A 12,204-nucleotide genomic window follows, 5' to 3' on the forward strand; every position below is an offset into this window, starting at 1 on the left:
ATCAAGCACAATGGAGTCAATTCGCCAACACCGCAAGATCCGTAGAAAGATCGAGCAACAATTTGTTACAAAGCATGAGAAGCCCGAGAATGTCTGGACCCACGAGGGCCGCTACATTTACCGTGAAGGAGAGATCCTCACGGAAGCTCGCGAGCCGAGTGACGACCCTAGTGCCGCACGAAGGAGAGAACATGGCCATCGTACTTTCATCACTGGGCCATCCCTTCAACCTCGTCACACGGTCCGATCGCATATCGAGCGGGAAGGAGATGTCGAGGGTGCGGAGTACGATCCAGAAATCACAAACGATCCGCATACCATCAACTCACAAGAGACGCTGGGAAACACGGCTGATATCATGTTGACTGGCGTCGAAAGACCCCGGCCGGGCTATTCGACGGATAGTGAAACCGATGTTGAGTCAGTGAAGAAGAACAAACTCATCATCGTCACATTTGAAGGCGACTACGATACGATGGATCCTCACAACTGGCCACTCAAACGCCGAGTGTGGACGACTATTCTCACCTCGATGACTGGATTTGTAATCTTCTGGTCATCTACGATTGATTCTACTGCTCTGACCTCGACCAAGAAATTGTACCATACTAACTTTGAGGTCGAGACTTTGCCGACTGGTACGTGGTTAAATCTTTGAATGACTTTAACTAGACTGACATAGATTCTCTAGCTATGTACTTGATTGGTGCTGGAGTAGGCGCATTGATAACGGGACCTATATCAGAGGTCGTTGGACGTACTCCCGTGTACATACCCACCATGATCGGTTTCATGTTGTTTGACATGGGCGCAGGGCTTTCCCAAACAGTGGTACAGCGAATTGTTTGCCGTGGTCTAGCTGGACTCTTCGGATCTGCCCCGGCAGTTCTAGCAGCAGCATCCGTCGTGGACGTCTGGTCACGCATCGAACGAGTCTATATCTTCACAATTTTCTCGATAATCATATTCACTGGTCCATTGGTGGGCCCAGTACCAGGATCATTCGCCGTCCATGCTAAATCGGCAGGCTGGCGCTGGGTGGACTGGATGACCATCATTCTCGCAGGACTTATTCTGATCCCAGTTGTGCTGTTCCTGCCCGAGACATACAGTCCGATTCTACTGTACTGGAAAGCGAAAGAGCTCCGCCGCCTGACAGGTGACGACCGGTACCGGTCTCCGCTGGAGTTCAGAAAAGCCACGTTCGCCCGCCGCATGCGTATCTCGCTATACCGACCACTTGTGCTTTTTGTGACGGAACCAATCATCATGATTCACTCGCTCGCTCTCTGCCTCCTTTTCTTGATCCTGTACACCTTCATTGCGGGCTACGTCTCCATCTATCAGAAGGCAAACAACTTCAGTCCGACCTCGACTGCCCTCGCCTTCCTGGCCATTGAGGTCGGAGTCATTCTTTCGGGACTGACACTCCCAATTTCAATGTGGCTCCTCCGTAGGGAGATCTACCTTAGCCGTGCGAGGGGCCAGCAGCGCCCAGACCCTGAGATCAGTTTATACATGGCTATGTTCGGTGCGCCTTTTATCCCCATCTCGCTCTTCTGGATGGCCTGGACGGCCAGACTTTCAATTTCGTTCTGGAGCCCGCTTATCGCGTCGGTATTCTACGGCTTTGGGACGTTATGTGTTTTCGTCTCGGCCTACCAGTACGTCGCCGATGTGTTTGAGCAACATGCGGCAAGCGCGCTTTCCTGTCTTCAGATGACGCGACTTGTTGCTGCCGGCATTATGGCTATCATTGCGGAAATCATGTATAACAACCTTGGCGTTGCATGGACATTGACTCTGTTGGGTTGTCTTTCGTTGTTGTTTTTGCCTATCCCTTATTTGCTCTACTGGAAGGGTAATCAAGTACGTTCCTGGAGTCGGTATGCACGCAGGAATGAGCAGGGCTAAGGTATATGTGCATGGAAGCCCTAGGGGTAGCGCAAATGGCCAGCATCTAGTAATGATTGTCACTATCTAGCTGGCTCTCATATGTCGACCTTATGCCCCCAAGGTTCTCAATGCTGAACCCCATGCTACAAAAATCCACATCCATTTGATCGTATGTATAGATTTCCTCCGTGCTGTAAACCGGAAACACTTGCTAGAGAACAAACTCCTCGTTACAAGTCTTGACCTCGGTACTGTTCCCTAGATTGCACAAGTTATCTATTCAGCTACCAATCAACTTGAGATTCCCGCGAGTCCATCACATTGCTTTTGATGTTATCCCATAATCATGTTGAACAGCGGATTATGATATTACTGTAGACGATCCAAAAGGCAAAATTTGCTCTAATGGTCGCTTTCTGGCCAAAGATGGCATCGCTCTTCCTATGACCAGACAGACATCGGAAGGAACTGTGGTAGACCGGTGTTCCCAGCATGGAATAAACACCAGAGGTGATCAATGATTCAATGGCAATCTAGGAAATGACAAAGCAATGGACGGCGAAGAAAACTGAGGGATCGGTTTCATTATATGCATTAACAAAAAGAAATGCAAAGTAAACTAGGTAATAGTGGATGAGTGCTAACATACAACTACTCAGTACGTATAAAGTGTTAAGAAAGTGTGAAGAAAGCGTTAATAAAGCGTTAATAAAGCGTAGCGTTAATAAAGCGTTAATAAAGCGTTATTGACAAATTCAGTCTGCACATCTATGGATCGATAGTTATTCTTTTATTTCTTCGCTTATATGTAGCCTATAGGATTCAATGCCCTGAAAGACAAAAACGACTTTAATTTAAGCAATTTAAGCTCAAAAGAACGTGGAACATCGTTGAGAGCGGACGAATAGGATAATACATTAATAATGAATTATTGATTAGTCACCCACTCGCCGGCCCTAAGCCCCACCTCATCTTTATAAATCGTATACTCCGTACTCTTCAGGTATTGGCCTTTCGATTGGTATTGCAATTGATCTTGCTTTATATTGCGACCGAAGGAGAAGCTGGGAGCGGGGCCGGCTAGGAAGTAAACAGAGAGTTGTACCAAGCTAAACATTTCATTAGGTATGTTTTGGAGAATCAGATCATTCAACTTACCTCGAACTTTTTCTTGCTCAATGTAACTGATCCGACCGATGACACCGTCGGCAACTTGCGAATTCTCACTGTGACGGGCTACATGCTTTCGCAAATTTCCAGTCCGGTAAGGATGCTAAGAATAGTAAGCCGAACAATCCTTCCATTGACTTTAATAGATTGATGCTCATTGAACATATGTTTCGGGTCCGGTCCTCTCACATCACTGACGGTGCACCCTGGATAGCGACAGTATTGTTCGCCAACCTGGAGAATCAAACGATTTTTCTCATCCTTCATTGTATATGATCTTGATCAGTCCCTTGTACGCCCCGTCGACACAACTTCGATTCATCAAAGAAAATCTGAATGTAGTCACTCACTCGTTCGTATTCCGGCATCACAAGCTCTCCAGAAGCAACCTCACGAACATAACGGAGATAAGCGGGATGCTTAGCTAGAAACGTAGGACAAGTCATGATCAAATTGTACTAAGACCGGGATAGGGAGCCGAAAGACAATTCCCTTTGAAGGTTGTGACAATTCGATGGGTAAGTCAAAATCCTACCCCGAGGCTGCTAAAAACCTGTGAATTTCCCATTGCCTGTATACACAGGGTCACGTGAATCCATCAGATCAGTCCCGTTTCGACTCCAGACACGCGCGCATCCTCAAATTTTATTGTTAAAACTCGGGCAGACATCAGCCTCCCCTACAATCTAATATATGGGTATTCTTAGAAATCTTAACTGCAATCTTCTCGCTGGATCCCTGCTTGTTCTTGTCATTCATTTCATTTCGCAATGTCCATCATCCTTGAAGACAACCAACCACCCGGGTTCTTACGTCTCGGTCCCACGTGGTATCATGAGATTCCCTTCTTACCACATGGATGGGAGGCAACCAATGATGAAGGATCTGGATCACTCAAGCATGCAGCAATGAAAGCGCTCCTGCGGGACCAGTCGGCGCTGAAGCCCGAGCTGTTCGAATATGTCCACTGGTATTTGGCAAAATACCTTTGGGATTCCCTTAAAAAATGGTAAGCTCCGATCCAAGGCTTTTTCAAAACGCTTTTGATAAATTCCCAAGTCTGTTTGCGCAAGCCTAACCGCTAACCGCCTATTTAGCAACAAGCAGACAATGCACATGTGGAAAATAATGGCCAGCGTTTATCCTGTACAATTCCATGAGGTTAGTCCCTACTACTGCCTTAATGCTGGATGTCCCAAAAGACCACTAAGAGACTACATGGGTCTCCTCAACAGCGATGATCTTCGCTGGCGTGCAATCTTGACAATTGCAACCACATACTGTACTGCCACAGACCTGACTACCATACCAAATATCAAGAATCTGGTTGCCATGGACGCTTACAGTGAGACATATTTGTCGAATATCGCCCCGCTGGATCCTGTGGGTGCTAGTGACGATGGTCTCCCTTTGCAAGATGGGTTTGTGCGTGGTTGGATCGAGTCCCAAGCACTACAGCACCTCCGCATTCTCAGGTTCTACCACCAACACGATATAACCGTTGCGGCACTGGAAGCTTTGAGTAGACTGCCAGAGCTCCAACTCGTCGTGGCTTATGAGTGTAAGAGGATCACAGAAGCGATTATAAAATACGATAGGCCCGCGAATAACATCGTTCCCATAAAGGGATGGTCGGCCTGCAGACTCGATTGGTTTTGGGAAACCCATGGAACGTCAAAGGCAATCGATAATCATCTCTCGGCCCTGCTTGATGTGTACGAGTCTAGTCTCCAGACACCCGGAGAGAAGCATTTGGGGAGACCATCATCCCTACCAACGAATACCCCGATCTTGGAGTTCAAGCTACCAACTATCGACCACAGCAGAAGAGACAGGGTTGTTATTCGTTCTCGCTATAATTCCAAGTCAATTGTATTATTTACTCGAGATCCTGTAAAACAGAAGCTTGAGAATGAAAAGCAAAAACGTGGAAGGGAGAATAAGCGCAATGAACCACCTGAAATGGGAGATCGTCCTACCAAGCGAGCAGTCATGAAAGAGAGGGGGCCTATGGATATTTCGAAGACGCTAAATCAGTTCTTTTGATGGATTGTCTAAATGCACGGAACGTGGACTGAATGGCGCAATGAACAACACGGCTGAACCGTGTTTGAAAATATATTCCAGGATCGGGGGCTTCCTGTATAAAATGAAGCAACACGTCGAACAGAAAAAAGAAAAGAAAAGAAGAAGAAGCGAGAAGGAGGAGAAAAAAGAAGGGGGAGGGGGGGGTTTATACTCCCAGGTGGGGACATGGTGACTTCCAGAAAGAGAATTTCAATTACCTCATGAGCAGACACAGGGAAGGAACGGTCGAAGGGTCTGGCAATTGGTAGAGGTACTGTGCCTCAGTTTGCTTTGCATGATCTACCTAGGTATAGCTCTCTCGAAGGCAAATCCCTCTGATCGTCTCAAGGGGTGTATGCAAAATATTGAAAGCTAATTGTGACTGCTTGGACCCGCAGATTCCAATCCTAGGCCAAGAGCACATGAAGACCTTTGATCAGATCGGCCTGTATCTTCGAGTCTGTCATTCGAGTCCGTCTTTCGCATCTCCCCTCAATAAGGTGGCCCAAGCCGTTGCCGCAAAAAACCTACACTTACACTAAATTCGCTTGTTATGAAACCGTCCATACTCATACTCGTGATTCAAATTATAAGAGCTTGGCCATCAAAATAGAACCCGGAAGATCGGAGCAGATTATTGGAGGGTGAACAAGAGAGAAGGAAATGCACAAATTGAATGTTACATGCGAAGTGAACCATGAGCGTATAGCCCAACAGTCAACCATTGCTCATGCGGTTCTTCGAAGACAATTGAATACACCAAGCGCATCATTTGCTGGAACAGGTGACATCGCTTTGCACTTGCCGAGTCTTAAGGAATTCTATTTGAGATGGCTATAGATACCACCTTCCCTCGAAGGTTGATAGGTAGTCCCCAAGAATCCTGGTATCCCAAAACACTATCACAGAAGCAAATGAGCGCTCTTAGTGCATTGTTTCCATAAGCGATTGAAGAGACAACATGGATAATTGACCAAATAGGACGCCATTGATGGCGGCCTCGCGCTGTCTTTTCGAGTCCTGTGATTTGTTCCATAGATATTGCTTCCCTTATGAGCGCTCAAGCTAGAAGGGTAAGAAAACTGAATTCCAACATATAGATTACAGGAGGTAAAAACGACCTGCCGTGTACAAGATTGGACTGTTGCATATTCTGATTATGCTATGTGTTATAGATGTCTATTTTCAACGGCAGGGGGATTGCCGGTTTATTCTACATCAGAGTCAAAGTCCAGCTCAACGACTGGGAATGTCAAAAGCGCAGCGATGCCACCCAGCCCCTCGAGACGTTTTCCACTTTCATGATCGGAGCTGAGAATTCGCACTTCACCACCTTCAACATCGCGGACGCGGTCCACAAGCCCCACCCAGCGTTTACGCTCAGCGACATCCTGTGATCGAAACAGGCGATTCGAAACAATAAGTACGCCGCCACCTCGGCCAACAGCACCTTGTTCAACAGCATACTCAACCTCACGAGGACCATATGTTGCTTTGTTGGTCTCCTTGCGTAGTTGCTCTTGGAAGTGGTCCATCAATTTGGTCTCACGGGCATACTTGGTATCAGCCAGGATGGTCTTGACTGCGGGCGACTGCAGGACTTCTGATAGTGAATTTGTGTACCCTGATGCGGAGTGCACAACCACGAGACTGGGAAGAAGTCGCTTGAGTCCGGGAGTCGTTGTTGATGCCTCTGATTGGATGTATTTTTGGAAACCAGAGGCGACAAACCCGGGTGAGGCGAGAAGCACGGGCCGTACAGCTTCGTTGTTGGCACCAGAAGTAAGACTGGTATTGAACTCCATTTGTCGAAGGAGTGTTTCGAGTGTTACTTTGAAAAACTTATTCATTCCCTGGGAGTGTGCAGCGTAAGTTTGAAGCTCTGTCAATAGACACAGTAAAACAACAGCATATACTCACTTTATCGTGATCTCCTCCTCCCTGCCGTTTCCGCGGCACAGACATCTCGATCTTTTGCTTCAATATTGTCTGGAATTGGCCAATAAAACAAATATGAGCCAGTCCTTCTTGCATCACTACTGCGACAGCCTCTGCACGGCGTTTACCGCCTTCATCCACAGCGTCCTTGAGTGACTCGATGGCAATACTGTCCCATCCGACACCTTCACCATCTGCTCCGACCTCTTTCTCTAGAGTAAAATTGCGATTCAACTCTAGATCGAGGGTATGGAACTGTCCGATTTTTGTATGTGGTGTTTCGTTGGTAATTTGTCCTGATACATGGAGCTGAGAGCTCTGCGGATCAAAGTCGAGATTCTTCACGCGGATCAGGAGGTTAAGATGGACGCGCGCGGAGCTTGTGGACCCGGTATCCTGAACTGTGGTAACTCGACGAATTGCACTGGCCCGAAGGAGATCGCCTGGTCGGATCAGGTTGTATGCGTGCCACTAAAGTCGTCGCATACTATATTAGACGACTGCCAGGCGCTGAGACGGAAAGTGAGGGCTTAAATACCATGTCTTCTGGCTCGACAGGACATAATGTCACCGCCCCAGAGCCATCGTGCTCAATTTTGTTCTTGATGCAACGCATTCCGGCGGTGATTTTGTATGGTTATGGGTAGAGGGGGTGGGAAGGTAAAATGCGACGAAGGCGGGTTGGATATTGTTATTGCGATGTCGTCATATGTCGACACAAAGATACGCAAATTAGGGGAAATAAAAGGGGGTATCAAAATGGATCAGACCCCGGAGAGCTTTTGAACACTCCTTTAAAAAGGGCAATTCGAGCAAATCAATCTAATATGAGAGCATATTGAGTGTGTTGGAACTTGCCAAACTCAACCCCACCACAGAGTACAGAATCTGCCATTCATTACCGCCTGACGTTTTGCAAGGATATCCATCACGCGCTTTGCTCTGTACTGATGCCGTTATTCTAGCAGTGTCATTTCAGTCTTCGATAGGTCATTAAAGAATATGAGGTTGATGAATTCTAAACTTCCAAACCCGACAAATGTCGAGGATGAACGTCACCCGCTCCACTCGACCAGGGGCGCCATATAGGCCATGTCTCGTAACACTCAGCCCTAATCAGATCAGATTGGGGCAATGATCCGAGGAAATGTTCAATCTGATATTCTGAGTTCCGAAACCCGGTCAAGTTACTCATAGGTAGATGCCCCACGTTGCGTTGATCAGCCATTGATAAGCTACATCTAGTCCCCGATACCGTCTAATCCCCACTTAGATGGCGTCAAGCCCCAAGAAGCGGGTGGAAATAACAGAACCGAGGGGATCCGTGGATGTCGGAACTTTTATCTATTAAGGTAGCCCACCCCCATTCTTCTTTCAACCATCAAAACATTCATCATGGCCCCCCTTTCGCTGCAGTCTACCTACAAGTTGGTCTCGGGCTACGAGATTCCCGTCGTTGGATTCGGAGTGAGTATATTGGCCCTTGGAGTTGTGATATGTATAACTGACCCTTATGGGAATTAGGTTTACCAAACGTATGACCATCATCCAAACCCCCCGTGACCGATTATGTTGACTTAGTCTTGACCAGTCCCTCCGATGTCACCGAGAAAGTGACCCGCCTGGCCATTGAGGTGGGATACCGCCATGTAAGTAACTATACAACCCAGGCAGCAATTGTTCCCAGGTTTGACCATCCTATCACAGGTCGATAGCGCCAAGGTGTACGGAAATGAATTGGAAAGTGCCGCTGCTATCCGCGGGTCTGGACTTGATCGTTCTAAGATCTTCTATACCAGCAAGGTGCCTTCAAGATGCATGGGATACGAGAAGGCAAAGAAGGCGATCGAGGAAAGCATCGCCGCAGCCAACCTTGGCTACATTGACCTGTATGTACCTCCTTGGTCCCGGGAAAAACAAAAAAGAGCAGAGCAAACTAACACTGCGGCTATCAGTATGTTGATTCACGCACCCTATGGGGGTAAGGAGGACCGCCTGGGCACATGGCGCGCACTTGTGGAGGCCCAAAAGGCTGGCCATATCCGCTCGTTAGGTGTGTCCAACTTTTCTATCCAGCACCTCGAGGAGCTGGAGGAGTACATCAAGAGCGGAGCAGGTGGACAAATCACTGTCGGCCAGTACGAAATCCACCCGTGGTGCCCGCGCGACGATATTGCAGAGTGGCTGCAGAAGCGCAACATCGTTGTCGAAGCATACTCTCCCCTCGTGCAAGCGACTCGCATGAAGGAGCCGGTTCTACAGAACCTGGCTAAGAAGCACGGCAAGACCGAGGCTCAGATTTTGATCCGCTGGAGTTTGCAGAAGGTACGTGTACATGACTCTCTTCGTGTGCCCGACAGTGGATGATTAACCTCGGTTCTATTAGGGATATGTGCCCCTGCCCAAGTCTGTGACTGAGTCTCGAATTCTAGAGAACTCGCAGGTCTTCGACTTCACACTGTCGGATGAGGACATGGCTAGCCTGAAGCTCAACACGTACGAGCCCGTGTGCTGGGATCCCGTCCGTGACTGCAAGATCTGAATGACGTCATTAAACTAGTAAACACTTAGCGTTTGAATTCAAATAGGGAATTAAATTCCAAGCATCCAAACATATACTGAATAGAGACCAATAACATTGGAATGGACTGTTGGAAGAGTCACCCCAATTTGGTAAATTGTTGACCTTCCGCGGTCGGCGCAACGTATCACCGCCAACCAAAAACAACATTGACACTTCCAAAATTTCCTGGTACAACTCGTCACAGCTCTCCATCCTCATGATCGCACAAAAGGCAGGCAGTCGCTGCCATCGTCGCCCCCATTATGCCGGATGAGCCGCGTCGCATCATCTTGGAGAAATCCAAGACCGTTAAACGCCGGTACCAGCGCAGCAACCAACGATTTCAGTTCACTGCATCCCAGATTGCGCGGCTAGATCGCGAGGAGGAGCGAGAAAAGAAAGCGAAGAAGCTACGCGAGAAGGAAAAGAAACGCATTGCCAACAAGAAACGGAAAGCCGAGCAGGAGGCGCAGGCCCGTGAGGAGCGGAAACGTCGCGGCATCCCGGATCCCCATGCAGCCCGCGTCCCGTCGAGTCAGCCGTTGCTCTCAATGTTCCTAGAACCTGGGAAGCGAAAGTCACCCGCTGCGCCAGAGCCTGCGCCTACAGCTACAGAGATCGAATCCCATGATAACGATTCGGGGAGCGTTGGTGGAGATACGGAAGCTGCATCGGATGCCTTTGACGACATAGATGAGGCATTGGAAAACGACCGATCTGAGCTTCAAGACGAAGGCGTTCAGAAAGAGCCTGAAGGTCACGATATTGAAAATGCTACTCGGGCTTCATTCAAGGATGAGGATGAGTTCTCGGACTGCTCGGCGTTCGACGACGAAGAGGTTATGAAAAAAGCCGAAATGGCTGCTACCACGCGAGCAACTGACGAAGAAACGAAGAACCCCCCTATACCCAAAGAATCATCCTATCTACAACCTCCCCGGGCTGTGCTCACGCTAGAATCATCTTTCGGGGAATCCTTCCTGTACGACCCCGCTGATTTCCTTGAAGCCGAAGCGGCTATCATCACACAAACGAGTAGTCATCCAGCGAGAGACCAGTCTTCACCCAAGGATACCTCCCTTTTACAACCTCCATTACCCGATCGACCGTGTAGGAGACCCACATTGGCGTCTTCTTTTGGAGATTCTTTTCGAGACGAGACCGCGGATTGGATTGAAGAAGCATTTGCACACGGAAACGGCGACCCTTTTGACGAACTAAATAAAATACCCTCTCAATAATTTCATCTGGACTGGTTCCATCGCCTTAGCAGTATTCTATCGCAGGTTTTGCTTTGAAGTATGATGTACATCGTACATTGTCCTGGTCCAATTGGAGGTCTTGGCGATGGATCGGGTCCGAACCGACAGTCGGATATCCCAGTTCGGATGCAGGAAACTCTTTCGGTTCGGGAGACTCAAATATCTTTTATGGAGTAGAAGCGTAGAGTTGGATCGTTCCGAAAGAATGAAGAGAAGTGGTCCTTTAGAACATTGTGTACATCAGTAATATTATTGTAGAATATTATCGGGAATGACGTTAGACTTATCATTTGTATAGATCTCCAGGGCTGCCCGCTCCTCTATCCCTCATTACTCGTCATCTCTTGTACTTCGTCGTCTCAAATCAATTCACCTCAGGCAAAAATGCCGTTCGTTCAAGCAAATAGCCACCGTCTCTACTATGCTGACTCCCACCCCGCCGGCCCTCCGACCCCTACCGGCCTGACCTTCATTTTCATCCACGGCCTGGGCTCTTCGCAAAATTACTACTATCCAGTAATCCCGCACCTCACACAACTCCACCGTTGCATTACAATTGACACATACGGTGCTGCACGCTCGCCGTACACCAATGACACAGTCACAATCCCCGGCATCGCAGAGGATGTCATCGGCATGCTAGATACGCTGCGAGTCCATAAAGCCGTTGTAGTCGGCCATTCAATGGGCGGGCTCGTGGTGACAGAGCTGGGCGCGCGGTATCCCAATCGCATACAGGGCGTTGTGGCCATTGGGCCCACCCATCCGTCGGATACCTTGGTGAAGGTCATGAATAAGAGATCGGAAACTGTTCTCGAATGTAAGCTTCTCCCATTCCAACCTATCTGCTATTTCGGATCTTCATACGAATGAGCTAATCTGTTGGTAGCTGGGATCGAATCAATGGCAGATACCATCCCCTTTGGAGCTGTCGGCTCTTGCAGCACCCCGCTTCAAAAGGCTTTCATCCGGGAGTTAATCCTGGGCCAGGATCCCAAGGGCTATGCCGCGCTGTGCCGTGCTATTGCGACCGCGAAGCCGGCGGATTATGCTGCTGTCAAGGCGCCTTTCCTGCTTATTGCGGGTGAGGAAGACAAGTCTGCCTCTATGGAGGGATGTCAGCATATCTTTAATCATGTCTCGAGCAAGGAAAAGTCTTTCGAGGTATTGAAGGGGGTCGGGCATTGGCATTGTATTGAGGCTGCTGATGAGGTCGGTGCGCTAATTGCTAAGTTCGCGAATGTTGCGAATGCTTGAAAGAACCTCTAGAACGGAATGATGATAATGCCAGTGAAAATAGTATTGGGT

General features: G+C 48.4%; 6 protein-coding genes across 6 annotated transcripts; 5 read left to right on the forward strand and 1 right to left on the reverse strand.

The window, feature by feature from the left end:
• Window positions 1-10: 10 nt before the first annotated feature.
• On the forward strand, window positions 11-1,914 carry N7500_004875 (Major facilitator superfamily domain general substrate transporter; the record flags this gene model as incomplete). The annotated part of the gene is made up of 2 exons (XM_056676020.1): window positions 11-638; window positions 692-1,914. 2 exons carry the CDS (start codon window positions 11-13, stop codon window positions 1,912-1,914), a joined length of 1,851 nt encoding a protein of 616 aa, XP_056531020.1.
• Window positions 1,915-3,836: 1,922 nt separating this feature from the next.
• N7500_004876 (uncharacterized protein) lies at window positions 3,837-5,112 on the forward strand (the record flags this gene model as incomplete). Its single annotated transcript, XM_056676021.1, has 2 exons — window positions 3,837-4,075; window positions 4,164-5,112. The coding sequence occupies 2 exons, from the start codon at window positions 3,837-3,839 to the stop codon at window positions 5,110-5,112; spliced, it is 1,188 nt and encodes a 395-aa protein (XP_056531021.1).
• A 1,229-nt stretch (window positions 5,113-6,341) lies between these two features.
• On the reverse strand, window positions 6,342-7,687 carry N7500_004877 (putative translation factor pelota; the record flags this gene model as incomplete). The annotated part of the gene is made up of 3 exons (XM_056676022.1): window positions 6,342-6,986; window positions 7,054-7,542; window positions 7,610-7,687. 3 exons carry the CDS (start codon window positions 7,685-7,687, stop codon window positions 6,342-6,344), a joined length of 1,212 nt encoding a protein of 403 aa, XP_056531022.1.
• A 779-nt stretch (window positions 7,688-8,466) lies between these two features.
• Window positions 8,467-9,613, forward strand: N7500_004878 (aldo/keto reductase; the record flags this gene model as incomplete). The annotated part of the gene is made up of 6 exons (XM_056676023.1): window positions 8,467-8,538; window positions 8,596-8,606; window positions 8,663-8,720; window positions 8,779-8,960; window positions 9,027-9,396; window positions 9,458-9,613. The coding sequence occupies 6 exons, from the start codon at window positions 8,467-8,469 to the stop codon at window positions 9,611-9,613; spliced, it is 849 nt and encodes a 282-aa protein (XP_056531023.1).
• Window positions 9,614-9,897: 284 nt separating this feature from the next.
• N7500_004879 (uncharacterized protein) lies at window positions 9,898-10,875 on the forward strand (the record flags this gene model as incomplete). The annotated part of the gene is made up of 1 exon (XM_056676024.1): window positions 9,898-10,875. The coding sequence occupies one exon, from the start codon at window positions 9,898-9,900 to the stop codon at window positions 10,873-10,875; it is 978 nt and encodes a 325-aa protein (XP_056531024.1).
• A 405-nt stretch (window positions 10,876-11,280) lies between these two features.
• N7500_004880 (alpha/beta fold hydrolase) lies at window positions 11,281-12,153 on the forward strand (the record flags this gene model as incomplete). The annotated part of the gene is made up of 2 exons (XM_056676025.1): window positions 11,281-11,716; window positions 11,786-12,153. 2 exons carry the CDS (start codon window positions 11,281-11,283, stop codon window positions 12,151-12,153), a joined length of 804 nt encoding a protein of 267 aa, XP_056531025.1.
• Between the last annotated feature and the right edge of the window lie 51 nt (window positions 12,154-12,204).

This window comes from Penicillium coprophilum (genome assembly GCF_028826855.1).
Source record: "Penicillium coprophilum strain IBT 35676 chromosome Unknown utg000004l_segment0_segment0, whole genome shotgun sequence".
Lineage (NCBI taxonomy): Eukaryota > Fungi > Ascomycota > Eurotiomycetes > Eurotiales > Aspergillaceae > Penicillium > Penicillium coprophilum.